Source organism: Penicillium hordei (genome assembly GCF_028827395.1).
Source record: "Penicillium hordei strain IBT 12815 chromosome Unknown utg000001l_segment0_segment0, whole genome shotgun sequence".
In the NCBI taxonomy this organism is placed as follows: Eukaryota; Fungi; Ascomycota; class Eurotiomycetes; order Eurotiales; family Aspergillaceae; genus Penicillium; species Penicillium hordei.
The window spans coordinates 4573689-4589630 of record NW_026623142.1 but is presented as its reverse complement, the minus strand read 5'-3'; the positions used below and the strand labels follow the sequence as shown (position 1 = coordinate 4589630).

Sequence of the window (15942 nt, the reverse complement as noted above, 5' to 3'; positions counted from 1 at the left end):
CTTGGACCCCGCAGATTCACCGCATCTTGACCATCTGAACACGTCTAGGCTTGCTTTCTCACTTCCCACATCCCGTATTTGAAATGACACGTCTACAATCTGCACTTTTCCGTCGGAATGTGCATAAACGTATATGTTGTACTATTCATATATGAAAGTCTTTCGTATTTGATTCCTCTTGGGTTCGTGACTTCATCGTTCCGCCCAAGTGGGTCATCGCGCGGGGTTGGCATTAATATAAACAAGAATGCGAAAACATGAAGCCTTTATGAGACAACCCCGTGCTCCAATTTTCTGTCTCGTCGCCAATCAAACCCGCCTAACTCTCCTTCTAGCGTCCTTCTAGAATGCCGTCCTAACCGAGTGACTGAGTCACCTGGCCCCCACAAGTCCGTCAGCTAAGCTAGTACATAAAAGGATAGTTTAGCTGAGAACTCATGCCCACTTGACGTATTCAAGTGGGGTAGGTTATTATGATGTCGACTGGGTTGGAAAAAGTTATCCTTGAGAGATATTTGGTCGTTATACACAGTCGCACCCGACAGTCTGGATTAATATTGACCTTGTCGTTTTGTCTATGCGGGCCTTCGATCCCTCGGGAAAAGGCTTATTTAGAGGTCGAGAGGTCGCTTTCTAAACTACACATGTACCGCCCCGAGTGAAAACAAGAGCAAAGTCATTCGTTATAAATATTAACACTAAGAAACAATGCCCAATCATCCAGCAGACAATGATGGGTCGATACAATGTGACAGTAGCCCGTTAAAACACAGCTCCAGCCCAAGCACGCAACCCTAAGAATGGACGTTGATCTTCCACTATTTGTTAGGCCATTGGCCATCTCCTAGGTTCCGCACAGTTGATATTTCTAGAAGAGTTGGCCCATAACCTTTGGGTATTTCAGGGCGGTTTGAAGATACCAGAAAGTAACTATTTTTGTGCCCACCAGAAAAGATAGAGCCAGCCTCAACAAAAGCCCTTCGGAGCCACTTCGCTATATCCTTATGTCCAAGGGCCTTCGAATTTGCAAGAATTTGCGACAAAATATCTTGTAATCCATGTATTGCATAACAAGTCAGCACACACAGACAATGGAGGTGCTCATCGATCCAAAGTATCGTCATAATTCGAATATCGAGAAGAGGATGATGAGTCAAGGCACAATTATGCCTCATGTGATTACGGACATTGCCCAATCTCAGCTTGTGGAACATATTGTAATCGTGATATTCTAGGCGACCTGATGGCCCATCCTTCTGTGATCTTACTATATCAATAAATTGACGTAAATCCGGAAATTCTATGCTGAAGCAAGGGCAAATATCGACCTCGTCTGCATAAAAGCAGGAACCTTGAGAAAGTGGCTAGATAAGGCGATAGTACCGTTTTGGAGGTGGGTATAGCTTCTGGTAGCACTGGCAGTAGCAATGGCAATATTTTTTCCAGCGGGCTATTCTCAAGTCGACGGAGTATATTTGTTTTTGATCTTTAATTGGGAATAAGCTCGGGACACAGTGCAGTAGGTGTCTCATGTGCCATGATATGAGGTCCACGAAAGACGGAGGCGGCCCTTATTTTTGCTAAACCTAGAAAGTCTCTCTGATACTTGGTTGCTATACGCCGTGTCTATCTATTCCACGTGCATTGCACTAGGCTCAGTACGATGGACATGCGTTTGGCTTTTGCTTATTGTATATATCAGTTTAAGTTTGAGAAATTGTAACTTCGTTTGTCTAGCTTTGAGTTTACTCCGCTATAATAAACGTATTAGTATAAACCTCCCTACCGAATCAATAATTGGACGAATCTTTAAGACTACATTAATAGACACCGAAGCAAGGCATGTTGATTTATTTTACACCTATCCGCTAAGACAGCTTAGCGGGGAACATGCTGTCTGGGCTAGCGGGGCAGCGATGTAATTACTGTGATTAATGTAATCAGAGGCGATAATTACAGAGGCGATTTAGAAGCCCACAGCGTTTTTAGCCCCAATTCTGGGATTTCTTCCCTCTTCGCCCTTTTCTATTTCCGTTTTGACAGGTTTCAACTCTGCCTCCTTATAAAGTTTCCATCTCACCACATTCACAATTCGTGTCGCAAATACTACAGTGAAAATGTGGATTACCTCTCTGCCTACAGAGGTGGTATCTATGATCTGCAGCCATCTACAACTGCCTGAAGGGGAGATGCTCAGATTGTCATGTCGTGTATTATACGAGAGATCGTTGGATCACTTCTCCGATCGATATTTCCAGAGTATTCGTTTCATTGTGATAAGCGAAAGTCTTCGCGAATTAGAAGATCTTGCCAGTTCAAATGATACCCCGAAACGAGTTCAAGAGTTGTGGATGATACCGACTGTGTTTGAAGGTTTTCACGACCGCACTCTAAAGAATATGGTGAACTTTCTGTCTCCTCGAAAAATTGTCGCCTAGCGGAGGGAGAAGAATTAAAGGCGCGTTACACCACATACAAAGCGATGGTCGCCGACAACCCCAAGCTCCTTCCTAGAATCAGAAGCCTTCGGTGTTAGGCTTCGCAAATGTCTAGAAAGATTCGAAAATCTAAACACAATCGGACTTGCGCATTATACGACGAGCTTATTGCTCGACCCACGACAGCAAAACGTTCAATTTCTCGGTTGGCGCCGCCTAATAAGTCAAATTGACTTCCGTTTCACTTAGAGGAGTTTGAGTTGGCTTGGTGGCACCGCTAGCCAAGTAAGCAAGCTTAACTCTTTAACTCTATCAAGACTCCTCCAAGCGCTTAGCGGATCTGGACGAAAAGTCAAGACGTTGCATATCTGTAACGCATTACTGTGCTGATATCGCACCCGAGATTGCACCCAAGGGAGTACAATACAATTCTCTTATTCCTCTCCTGAATAGGGTAGAAGATCTCCACCTTTGCATACCTGTCGAGAATATGACTATTACCAATGCCGCACCCCACCTGCAAAGACTCACACTTTCGCATGCTCAGAACATAGCCTACAACTCGCGGCCTTACAAGGCTGTGGACTTTTATAAAAGACTTGAGCTCAATAGGCTTGAACAACTTCATCTCCATTATATTCATATCACTTCTCATTCTTTGAAATCGATGCTCATCAAGAGTAAAGGCACCTTGACCAATCTCAAGCTCTTTGAGGTGAGATTGGTTGCTCATGATATTGATAGCCCACCACTTGTCCCTTCAACTCCGACTTCCTATTGCTTACCTCCAGATTTGGGGTCTCCATTTTCAACAAATTTTGTTCCATTGCCCCCTTACTATTCCCTTTATTCTCCGAGTGCGCCTTTCCCCCCAAATACACCTTCTTATTCCCACCCTTCAACTCCTAGTTTAGCTCAACCTTTCTACCAGTCTACACAGGATCTACATCTCTAGTCCCTTCCCTGCCCAGTAGGATCCTCAACTCTATCACTTACATCAGCCACACACTATCTGCCGTCTGTGACATATACCGAGCTACAAGCGGGAGTGGAAAACACTCCCTGGAAGGACCTATTAGATATTTTTGCGGAAGAGCTATCTCTACAGAGATGTTATATCGGAAAAATCTCTTGTGGCACCGATGATATCTCTATCAAAGCTATTGATGGTCGAACCAAACCGAGTGAGTATGCTACATTTGATGCTGCAAAAAACGATCTTTCATTTCGTGAATGAGTCAACCGTCTATCGCCTGTGCTGAGCTCATTCGCATTATCTACATTTTCCTCAAAATACGAAGATTAAAGTACGAAAATCATGTTCTATAGCTTTCTGGGTTGATTCTAACGAGATATAGGGGCATGGTTTGATAAAATGATACCTACAATTAGTACCTCACCAAATTCTGTCACGCGTGGCTGTGATGATAAAGGTGACTGGGGCATTTGTTATTTTGGTTGTGATCGATAAGGGTGGAAATTAGAGTAAATAGGATCAATAGTATAACCCTAGATTATTTGGTAGATCTATGTCTCGAGCACCCGAGTCAATGTGATACCTTCTTCTAGAGCAAACCAATGCGAACCTGAGCGTTAGTCTAAATATTACGGGAACTAGGTCGGGCAGCAAGGCGTGTGTGAATCTCAGGAAGCCCCGGCAGGTTGCAGGAGATTCATAAAGGGCCGCTATTGAAGCGTAAGACGGGCTAAAATCTGTGCAATCTGGACGTATTTGAGACAGAAGGATATAATCCAACTATCTAGGGAGGAGAGGGTTATCCACACAGGCATATGCTGGCCAAAATGCACTGTGGAATCAAATCCGATAGATCCAAGTTGCTTAAATTTACCCAAGAATAACACAAGAAGCAAGAAGCGGGAACTCATGACGGCGTTGGCATCAGTAATACCCCCTCAGACTGCCAGCAAACATCTACCAGCTTCTGGAACGATACAACACCCCCAAATAGTGCAAGTCCACCAAATCCAAAGATTCTGAGACGAACAAACTTGATCCTGGGAGATATTTGACTAGGCTATCCAAATACCACACTGGCTTATATGAGCCATCACCCCAGTTATAAAAGTGAAGAATCACCGCTGGAAGGAATTGATTAGTTAGGGTCACACCACTTGACAAACATGCGCCTCAAGGCGATTATTAGTACTCACCACCGGCCCAGAGTGCAAAAGTATCTAGATATATTATTAGCCTTCATTTTAGTTGGACTTTGAGGGCCATTCATACCAGCGTTCTTAAGCGGCAGATAGTCGTTGACATTATTGTTGACCGCCTGTGTTTGAGCACGCAGGACAACGTCATTCCATCCATAATTATAGTCAGCTTGAAAACAATATCGCAGATTAGCAGTGTGCAAAAAGACGGGAGCAAAGTTGTTTCCACACTTACCGGTTGTGAATTCACCAAATGCAGACCACCCATGGCCAAGCTCGTGGAATAAAAGCCGTTCCGGTGTGTTGCAAACCACGTCGTAAAGCCATTGGCCTTTCACTTTGTCATAACCCCCGTAATAAGGCTTGGTAAGCACGTAAAGTATCGCTTGAAGTTCGGCATCGCAGATTTGAATTCAGTTAAACGGCTCTGTGTTTTCACTGGCAGGGGCTACAAAAGCAGCGGCATCTACATCCCCAGTAATGAAGCCCTTATCGTTCTTTACTGGCATCTTGCAAACGTTACTTGTTTGCCGATTCATGTGAGGGCCCAATGGCAGATTCTTGATCATCCATGATTCTAGAGATAGAATTCGTCAGATAAACTGTACGAAAACCAAGGCACTTCAAGGGAACTTACTGGAATTACTGGGATTTATCACCCAATCGTTCTGGTTGCAGAAAATCCCCGGGTTTGGGTCGGGTCCGGGTCCAAAATCTCGATCTAGCGCCAGGTTCTAGGTTACTACCATCAACCTAGACCCAATATAAACCTAGGCTAGGGCCCTAATTGGGTTATAAATAAGACAAATTTACTAAGGAATCCTAACTATATAATTTATACAATCTCTTATTGTAATTCTAGGTATTTCTCTTATATCTTATCTTTATCGAGTCTTATAGATATAATAAAATTTAAAGCTTCTTAGAGTATAGATTTAAGATAGGAAGATAATATTTTAGCTAACTAATAATATTAGAAATTATTTGGACACTAATTACACAGACGTCCTTCCATGCTGTCGAGCATTTTGAAATTCGCTCAGATCGCCCTTTTCAAAGCCCAACCATATAAACGGAACAAGATGTTCAAACAAAGATTACAATGCAAAGCGAGCAAAAGCACAAGCAGTCCAAAAAATACTATAAAGGACGATTATTCTTCTTGTTCCTGAAGTGTCCACAGTGTAGAGCTCGGTTTTTTCCATGCGCGTGGTTGCTCAGAATGACACCTCCGATGTCGTCTTTCAGCCATGAATTTTGCTGCGTCGGCTCTAGCCACAGAAGACCTCCCTCTTTCCGAGTCCGAGAAAACTGTCTGTTCAGCCGCATCATGGGATGTTATTAAACCAGACATTATAAATGAATCACTAGATCTCATATTTGAAGGCACTATAAGCAAAGAGCGAGCCTTGCTCAAGAGTGGCCGACGTGTCAGTCGACGCAGGACACTCCGATAAGCCTGTTTCGTCTGCCCCAACGACCCCGACAGCGAGTTCTGATCGCTTCGGCCCTGGATAGATGATCGGAACCAGAGCCGAGGCATTCGTTTTGGCTGACGGGAAAGTTCGGGCATTCCCATATCATCGCAAAGAAATTCTTCTGTGCTGAGAGGAGCCGCCGTGGCTTCCTGAAAAAACAGTGGGATGTAGGTTGTGGGGCCATCGCCTAACTTGGATACATGCATTCCTAAGCCGGGCTCACGCGTACACAGTTCTGAGCCGCAGTGGGGCCATGTGTGGTGCCTTCTGTGGTGACGGATACGTGGCATATTGGAAAGAGAAGAGAGGGAAGAGTTAGGTTAGGTGGGAACGAGATTGTAGCGAAATTTATCCTATATTCATGATGTATTTAAGTGAGAGAAAAATAATCTAGATCAAATAATCGGCGATATTAACAGCTTTATATAGCCCGCGGGTATCTTATTTAGATGGCTTGCACGTGTAGAGCTATACATTACTCAAATGCACCCCCGGGTGACTAAATACCCATCTGCAAGTGAGAATGACCCAGGCGCGTATAAACTTAAAACCCAGGCACCTGGGGTTTAGATTCGGGTGTCGCCAGCGGGTTCATGAGGAAACACAGACGAGAAAGAAAGAAAAAAAAATAGCTTTGTGTAAGTGCAGGGCTAAGCGTTCTTTCTCTCCAATATTGGTAATTTTAAGTTATTTGTCATTTTAAATAGAATCTCTTGCCATGTTGCCTTTAAGGGAATGACCCTCCTAACCTGATCGGGTCAAGAGGACGGCAGATTGTCCCATGACAGCAACGACCCGACAAGAGATAGGCGTTATATTTCACTAGATGACTCAAAAAGTCTAAATAGAATTGATTTTGATGGCTACATTTTCGCTAACTATGTATAAGGTTGACTCAAATCTAGCTATATGATTAGTTATGCACTCGAATGACGTAAGTAGTCAGTACTTCGTTGTAAGAGCAACTCAAACAACAAAGTCAAGTACCGGATATTTGCACAGTCGTGAGATAAAGGAGTATACCAAGTGCGCGCCACAACTAATCAGATCATATTAAGTCAGACATTCATCTAATCGAAACCAGACAACAATCGAGTCCCCGCCATCTACCCCACTCACATATGAGTTTGATGACTGTTTTATATTGCGGCACTACTTCGGTACGCACAGGCGAAATATTCACACAAAAGATGATCAATGGCCACTATTTATAAGGGTCTTACCTTACTAGGTTAGGAAGTCGATCTTTCTAATATAGATAAGGTACAACTATCCGAATGCGTGGACTTGGATATGTATCTAGTCCAATTGGACATCTTGCCTTGTCCTTGTAGGCTCTTTGGCTCTTTATGTGACCCATAAGGAGGCGATGAGAATAGGTGAGGATATATCTATTTGCTCAGGGAACTCTATATTCTACACAAGACTCGGTAATGTGTATGTGGGTGCATTTGCCCCGCTTATGAGTGCCTTTACCCAAAGCCCGTGAACATATTAGACTAAACGGTAACATTACCTGGCTCCATTCTGTTACTTTGGTCCCACCCAGCACATCCACCTGCTGTTTACAGACAGAAAGTGGTTAGAGGTGTCTCAGGCCCTATTTTGAAATTAATGCATTGTATTATGCCAGATGCTCTTCTCATCCCAAGCATCATCCGAAGAGTATCATGATAATCGGACTAATAGTGAATTCACTCGAAACGAGAACACTCTGCTACGTCATTATCAATGACCTGGGGAAAAGCCTGACGTTGTGCGAGCTCGGGATTTGGGGTTTGCATAGAACTAGGAAGGACAAGGGAAACAACTCCGAGTGCCTTCATGTAAATCCTGAGTATATTTGCAGCTAAATTAAAAAGAAATCTACAGGGATTAACATTTTGGTTTGATTCAGTTAGTGGATGCGCTAATACTTACGGGAATAGAGGAAACCCCATCCGAGAATAGGGATAGGCGGCGCTAAAAACGATGCAATGAGGAGTATGCATGCAAAAATTATTCGAGAAAAAGTGGATATAGACCGCTCGAGACTAGTTGATGGATTTGCATTTGTTTAAAGGAAACTTATCACTCGTGGCAAAAAATAAATAAATAAAGAAATAAAATAAAAATAAAAATAAGTTTCCAAGGTTTTCGTGCAGCTTAAACATGAATAACGCCGGAGATCCCCCGAAGCAAAAAAAGGAAAGAGTGCTATGTCCCTCAATCATGCGCGTTCCCACGCCGCGATATCCGCAGCGGAGATATCCAAATTTTCAGCCGTGAGCCGTTGAAGACGTGCCACCTGAGTGGGAGCTAGAGTTTTTACGTATCAGCAAAAGTCCCAAAAGGGCAAGCAGGAGGGGCTAAATGTTGGCTGTTGGCCTTGAAGGGAAAAAATCCACGGTGGGAGAGGGGCAGATCAAAAAAGAATCGGACAGAAGATGGGAAAAGGGACCCGGAACAAAGCAAAAACGACCGAAGCAAGGAAAAGGATTGACCCACTTGGCCGTTGGGCAGCCGCACCAGCGTGCACATGGATGGTCGTCGAATCAACATACTCCTTCGTTACAACGCCGTTGTACGAAGCTGCGCTAAGCATCACCCGCAGCCGAAACTTGCCTGGCTGCGATATAGTGAGTGGGCTGAATTTTGCATATCCGCTCATTGCGTTATCGGTTCTGCTCCGCACGCTTGCCGTGAGATTCCCGCTCAAGCCAACGGCAGCTCCTGCGCCAGATTCGTCGCGGAGAGAGGCGCTCACGACAAGGTGCTGCACATTTTGGGCGGGTGTCCCGATTGGGTTCACGGCAATGACTACTGGGATTGTAAAAGGGGAACCGGGCTGGGCGGCTGTTGGGGGAGTAGTCTCGAAGGACAGTGTGAATTCACGGCCGGCCATTTTTGTTTTTGTTTGACGGTATGGTGCTTTGGAACGAGAAATCGTGGAACTGTAGCCGTGAAGTATAATTATATAAGATTTGGATGGAAGAGAGGCAAGAAGAATAGGGGAAATGATTGGTGAGATGGAGGAATACGAGAATCAGGTCAAGTATGAACGTGGCCGTACCCAGGGCTTCATATACTTCATGGCACTCGCCGATAATCAATAACAGATATACTTTGGACCCATAACCTCAATCGTGTGGTAGGCCACGGCGGGGACCACGGGAATGTCGCCACCATTCAAAAGTACACGATTAGCCTGGACGAAGGTCGGCGACCAGGTACCTGGGACGGCCAAGGAAGCCACCATTCCCGCAGAACCAATATTTGTGAGCTCAATAAAAGGTCTGCCCGGCATACTGCAAGATCCTTGCAGCAACACGTTCCGGCAACGGAATCGAACAGTGGGGCGAGTGTGTACTGCATAGTACTTTCTATTTGGGATGATCGACGGGTACGTGTCCAAGTGAAACACCAGATGTGGAGCATGTACAGGAGATCTCTGAGATCGAAGATGCACTGCATGAGATCTGAAGCTAGTGCCAAGATCGACCCCGGGTCCCCTCACGACAGGGTTCCACCATGATCTGTACTGTTGTACAACCTAGAACTTCTGGTTTGGCCTTTTCGCCCGCTACCCCGATGGGCCCGAGGTCACCCCTGGAAACCTGACAAAACTGACAGGAAAACGTCTTGACATACATGGTTGAGGTTCATGTGCGAGGATAGGAGTCGTGAATTGAGACACGGGACCTCAAAGCAAAGGGGGTGGTGCCTCGGAGCTTATTCTTTCAATAGTTCCGTGCACGGATCAAGCAGCAGGTTCATGCCCAATGTTGTTTGGTCCCTATCGCAACTTTGGTGCCTTGTTATTCGGCTCCTGGCATCTAGTGAGTCGCAAGTCTCATGCCTGGACCCTATCGTTGGATGTGGCGCGCCACTAGTATGCAAGTATCTCATCTTGGTCATGGTACATATATTTATTATGGAGGCACCTACTCCCACAGACATAGTTGGACATGATCCCCGAGTCGGGTGAATGGAGAACATCAGACCGCAATTGCTAGCTTTGTCTAACCCTTTAACCAGCAAAATGCAAGCCACACCCTAACGGTGAACTGTGGCGTTTGTGGAGTCAAGTGGACACTCTCTTCGCCACTCGGAAACACCGACATATCCCACTTCAAAGTCCGAAAGCCATTTTGTGCTATGAGATTTCTCGTTCTTTTCAAAATCTATCAGGATTTTCATTTTATAACTATGTTGCCTAACGGAGATAGAAAAAGAGGCGCTGAATTAGGGCGTGGGGTGATGTTGTGACAGCTGGGCGAACTAGGAGTTGACATCTCTTACACAATCCAACTAGACACGATCAATAATCAGCCTCACTGGCCCTGGCCGAGACTCGGATCCTGGCCGAGATTCCATGTGTATGCCAAAGAACTGGTTTAGGAACTGAGATAAACTCCACAAGAAGCTTGAACCATCTCCATGTGACCCTATCATATCCTTCAAGACATGGGCGATCGTCTCGACGATCTCTTCAATAATTTAAATCATTCGACGCCCCACCGCAACAAATAGCATACCAGAAAATGGGATATTATTTGCTGTTAGCGGTCCGAAACCCGTTGGGCAGAAGATTGTGACGCAGGCGCATGCAGAATAACCTTGGAAAGTCCGATCCCAAGTACTGAGATGTAACGCAGTTGCGGACACCCTAGGGCTGAACACAAGAGAAAGCTAATCATCAGATTGATCTGAAAAGAAACGTATCAGAACCGTAAACGACAATACCCAACAAATACGCAGAACCCGGAGCCCAACAAAAAGCAAAGTCAAGTAAGACAAAGACGCAACCTTGTTCCGAAGGTCAATAGTCTGCACCGCCACCATATCAGCCGTAAGTGGCTCAAGCGTGGCTGATTTGTGGCTAGAACTGCAAGGAGTGGCTGAATCGGTGTGGCTGTGGATCAGGCTCTTTCCTAATTTGGCAGGTGGAGATGGACCCAGAGTTCCTGCCTCGGATCGCTTATCATTCCATAGGTTCATCTTAAATCCATTCTTAAATCAATTTTGCTGACCTCTAAGATCTTGTACAGGGGTTGGCATGTGAAGGTGTGTCTGATATGTCATTTGATATTCGAATTTGGGACTCTCTTAGCGTCACTACTAAAGTATTTTGCCACTCGAAACGTATTTGCCTAAAGTTACATAGGAGCTAGACGAGGCGGTAAAGAAGTGGACGTGTGTGATCTAGACCTTCAATGAACTATGCATATGCGTGGGTCGATCTACTATTGCTATCTAATCATCAGTGGAACCTAAAGTAGTAGGTGAAGATTCCAGCCAAAAGTAGAGGATAAGTCACGTAGAGGAGCAGCCCTGAATTAGGGGAATTTGTCATTGGAACAGCAGGCTTCTCCACAACTGATCTACAAGAGTCTTCGGTGGAGAGCAACTACTACATTGGATCCCGTATCAACTCTGAAATGTTCTTTGCCCACAAGGACTGGTCCCTTTGAATGCCTTGATAGCAGCACGAGACAACAGGGACGCATCCTGTAGCTCTAGATTGATACGTATACACAAATACACATTACGGTGTTGATATTATCTTCATTGTTCAAACACCCTTCAAGAGTCAACAGAACCAGCCTAACGTAATTCGACAGTTTTTGAAAAAGACCGATAAACCTATGATCTGATTCGATCTCTGCAAAGCTGACTGCATTGGTTGCTAGTCTCGAGGTCCTAGGGTTAGACAGGATGCTTTGTGTGACGATAATGAACTTGTACTGACTAGGAGTAGCCCAATAAAGCTTGTTATCTATGTATGCTTCCACATATGAGAGTATGATAGTGACCGCTGCCAGAGAATGCATTGGACGGCAATAATTAATGGGGAAGAGAGTTAACACATGCCGAATGTGGTTCAATTCGAGGGTGCAATCTGGCTGGCAATATCAGTCCAAAACCCTGAAACAGACGGCGTTTATTACGGCGAATAGTAAACATCGACGCTCTTGCTCGTTCTTGATTGGTCGCGACTTGGATAAATCGCCAATAGTTATAGATAGAGGTGGAACCTCAGGCATTGTAGAACATTTCCCAACCGCTATATAATATTTGCCATGACAAGTTCGTTGCAGGAATAAACATTCTGAAGAAATATCGCTGTTATTGAGGTATAGAATCGAAGTAGGATATGGTAGGAAAGTTCAGGGTGTGCCTTGCTGCTTCCTCATCTCTCCAGCCTCTCTCATTTACAGACCTCGAGGAGACAATCTTTACGACATTTTGTGCTCTGTATCCTTACGGATTCCTGGACTAATTCATGTGGAGTATACCCAGGCTTCCATCAAATGGCGCCACTGGCCACTCGACAGAGCCACTCCCTGGTTCCTGGTATCCCACGTCCCCCCAAACGACCTCCAAACACAGCAGTCAAAGTCCATAAGGAAATCGACCCCATGGTATTCTTTGAGCTATTTGTTGGAACAATTGGAATATTCATCCTTGCAGTCTTGTTTTGGAAAATTGGGGGATTTATCAGACGATTCAATCGAAACAAGGTGCTCGGAGAAGGCAAAAATACGAACACCCGATACGCTCGAACATGGTATGGCTGGGTCACGCATCCGACACACGAGAGAAATAAAAGGGTAATTCATGACTTTTTCGTTCGAATTTGGAAGTCAGTGACGTGGAAATCGACTCAAGACGACTATGGTTGGATTTGGTGGGATCCTGGCGATGTGGAAAAGCAAAAGCACCGCCGAGAACCGAAAGGATTTCCTTGGCTACCACATTGGCTCAAGAGCTATGATGATTTCCCCACCGCCGATGATATCTGGAATCCTTGTTCACGACCCAAGTGTCACGGTGCTTTGAAGGACAGTGTTTCAATGCCCCGACCCGTTCCAGCGCCGGGCTCCGTGCGGCGGCCGCAAGCGCAAGAGGATATATCGGGATCAATCCTACCACGGCAATCCACATTGATCAGCAACCAACCAGTTATCACTCGTTCGATTCTGGAGGAACTACTCAGGGACCCACTGCAGCCACATGATGGCGGTTCTGATCACCAACCCTGGTTCGATTCTTGCAAGAATGGAGCAAGGCCAGCTACTCGCACACCAATGCCGTTCCGCCTTGTCCAATCATTACCATATAGACAGAATCAATCCTATCAGATCCGAGGATCGATTCCATGGCCACGTGGTAAGATATCGCAAGATATCTCATGTCAAATCCCATCTGTCGTGCAACATGAGGGTTTTCAATATGAGCTAGCGGAGCCTAGTGGTTCAATGCACACAAAACAACCTAGACCGCTTGAGCAACATGGTGGTCACCGTAGATACCGTGGATGGTCAGCACGAATGCAGATGGGGCCAAAAGAGGCAGTCTTTGACAACATAGGGGATTCATCTGGCCCGCCCGGGACACCCACGGCCGAAATGCTGGTCACCTATATCTCAGACTCGAGCTCTTCTCTTTGTGGGCACCTCAAGCGGCAGCAAAATAGCACGGAAGGGGGGTTGCGTGCCTCGGAAAATGGAACATCGTTCACTTCCGGACTCTTCGTTGGAAATCAAGTTCTGTTCTCAAATGAAAGGCGGAAGTATACCAAAACCATCCAATGGAATTCGGCCCCAGCAATGTTCCGAGGGAAGGAGACCAATTCGAAAGCGAGACCAGCATTGTCTAATGAATGGCGATTTATGCATGACCCCAAACATCCTGGCCTCTCCCATCGTCAAGGGAAACTCCAGGAAATAGACATCACTCGATGTTCTGCAGATCAAACCGAGCTTAAAACAGGAGGCGCTGTCGATGAATTGAGTGATTGGGAGGTCAGAATGATGGAGATGCTAGATCGCAAACTGTTATGGCTCTTCAATGAATTCACTCCAGGGCAAAAACCATACCATTTTGCCTTGCTAGCCAACCACTGGCTGAATAGAGAAACTTGGATTGTTTTCGATCCCGTATCCAGAGTTCCTACTGATGCACGTCAGGCGTGGGGAGACCCACGATTCAACGTTCCTTATCCAAAGCCCGTTTTCAGCCCCAGACCAAAGTACCCTGCGTCCAAACCAAAACGTGCGCAGACTCCTCGTATCGACTCATGGCGTGCCGCAGTGAATAGGCAGCGGAAGGTATCTGGTATACGAGACGCCATTCGTACTGTTACACTGTATGATGAATCGGCCGAGGAGCCACCAGATGGTCATATCGATCCAGGCTGCTGGGTTTTGCCAAAACCGCCTCAAGGCTTTGAAATGTCCACCGCGCAGAAGAACGCCTGGTATGAGGGAGGGGCAGGCTGGCAAGAGAAGCTTGATGATTGGCAGCAAGTCCACCGGGGATATCGTCTCCACAAAGCCCTCCACGAAGGCCGCGTCAATCGAGGCAGGGTCAAGGAAGTGGCAGCTCAAGTCAACAAGTGCTATCGTACTGCGTCCGGAAAGTTGATCCCAAGCTATGATCTCGGGCGAAGAACAGCTCAAAACTTCCTTGTCTCATGATCCTCCTCGAACCTATAATTTTCTTTACAACAGACCCTTATGTTCATTTTGTCCTGCCCTACCTGTGACCTAATCAATATTCGCACTCCAGTGGACATATCCATCACTTCTAGTGCCATACGTTCACTACCACCATGCCTGTCATTGCATATCATTAGTATACCCCGGGAATACCGGAACCGAACACAAATAAATATCCTTGCCAAAATGCATTTGAATTGAAAGCCTGATCTAAGCGCTGGGGTAATCATGGAACACTGTAAGCCACCATCCTCTTCAGAGCGGCCACGCTGCAAATTCCAAAAAGCCAAAACTCCGGTTGTCCATATGTTGTTTTTCGCTCCGTCAAGTCCCCCGCCAGAGCCGAGTTTCGGATGTATAGTACATGTGCGGGGGATAAAAATCCGTTTAGAAACCGGGAGGGTTGACACGTTGGCTGACACGAGTCCACTTGGGGAGCTCTGAGGGTAAAGAAAGTGGTTAGCTCAGCCGATCCACACAGTAATGAATACCAATTGGTGTGAATATGGGAAGTAGAAATGGGACGAGAACATACTGTGAATGCTCTTCCGGTAGCTTTTCTCTTTCTTATCGAAGAGAGTGTACTTGTCCTTCGGCAGCATTTCCTCCTCGCGGGGCATCTCCGCAAACCACCGGCTCACAGCCTTGGAGGTCTGGCCATTGCGCTCGAGTGCAGCGCTGACGGTGTCGACGACGCGGTCCACGGAACGCAGGCGCTTGCGCTGTCGTGCCTTCTGGGGGGAAGAGAGACGCCACGGGGTCTTCCTATTATTTGGGAAAGATGTTAGCTTGGGTTCGAATAATCAGGCCTTTGGTGCAAAGGGCCCAAATACGCACCAGAGAAGACCGCCAAATAGAGCTTGGGTTGATTTGAACATCGTTGATTGTTGGTGCTGTCAGGGTGTAGCCGGGAGAAAATCGTGCTCGGAGTCGGGAGTGTAATTGGTCCGTGCGCTGGATGTATAGAAAAAGTTACTGATGGAATGTGCCATTTACTGATTGATACAGTTGATATAGGGAGACTGGAAGATTCCTTTAATTTAAGTAGTGAGATTAATTGTTCGTCTTAAATTATACCTTCTTATATTATTGAAAAAAAATGGTAATGCTGACCTCTGGTGATGTACTGCGAATGGTTACCCCAACCAAAATCATGTGATTCCGAGAATCTGTCGATTTCCAGGGACGCGATATTTTTCTAAAACTACACTCGAGTCAATTACACTTCTCTTCGGAGAAAATACTCCTTTCCAAGCTACTATTGGCTTGTGTAAAGCTTCTTTTTGTTCATGGATTGTGTATAGCAGTTTTACATCATCCATCATGGACTCGAGCGCAACGGCGGAGTCCCCCGTCCCTCCCTTGGAG

The 15942-nt window shown here is 45.8% G+C and overlaps 5 protein-coding genes across 5 annotated transcripts; 1 reads left to right on the top strand and 4 right to left on the bottom strand.

The window, feature by feature from the left end:
* Positions 1 to 4599: 4599 nt before the first annotated feature.
* On the bottom strand, positions 4600 to 5122 carry N7537_001748 (uncharacterized protein; the record flags this gene model as incomplete). Its single annotated transcript, XM_056892806.1, has 4 exons — positions 4600 to 4634; positions 4687 to 4782; positions 4849 to 4998; positions 5053 to 5122. 4 exons carry the CDS (start codon positions 5120 to 5122, stop codon positions 4600 to 4602), a joined length of 351 nt encoding a protein of 116 aa, XP_056757801.1.
* A 3178-nt stretch (positions 5123 to 8300) lies between these two features.
* Positions 8301 to 8975, bottom strand: N7537_001747 (uncharacterized protein; the record flags this gene model as incomplete). Its single annotated transcript, XM_056892805.1, has 2 exons — positions 8301 to 8389; positions 8579 to 8975. The coding sequence occupies 2 exons, from the start codon at positions 8973 to 8975 to the stop codon at positions 8301 to 8303; spliced, it is 486 nt and encodes a 161-aa protein (XP_056757800.1).
* A 204-nt stretch (positions 8976 to 9179) lies between these two features.
* N7537_001746 (uncharacterized protein) lies at positions 9180 to 9377 on the bottom strand (the record flags this gene model as incomplete). The annotated part of the gene is made up of 1 exon (XM_056892804.1): positions 9180 to 9377. One exon carries the CDS (start codon positions 9375 to 9377, stop codon positions 9180 to 9182), a length of 198 nt encoding a protein of 65 aa, XP_056757799.1.
* A 3007-nt stretch (positions 9378 to 12384) lies between these two features.
* Positions 12385 to 14553, top strand: N7537_001745 (uncharacterized protein; the record flags this gene model as incomplete). Its single annotated transcript, XM_056892803.1, has 1 exon — positions 12385 to 14553. The coding sequence occupies one exon, from the start codon at positions 12385 to 12387 to the stop codon at positions 14551 to 14553; it is 2169 nt and encodes a 722-aa protein (XP_056757798.1).
* A 408-nt stretch (positions 14554 to 14961) lies between these two features.
* N7537_001744 (mitochondrial 54S ribosomal protein mL60) lies at positions 14962 to 15452 on the bottom strand (the record flags this gene model as incomplete). Its single annotated transcript, XM_056892802.1, has 3 exons — positions 14962 to 15014; positions 15110 to 15339; positions 15412 to 15452. 3 exons carry the CDS (start codon positions 15450 to 15452, stop codon positions 14962 to 14964), a joined length of 324 nt encoding a protein of 107 aa, XP_056757797.1.
* Between the last annotated feature and the right edge of the window lie 490 nt (positions 15453 to 15942).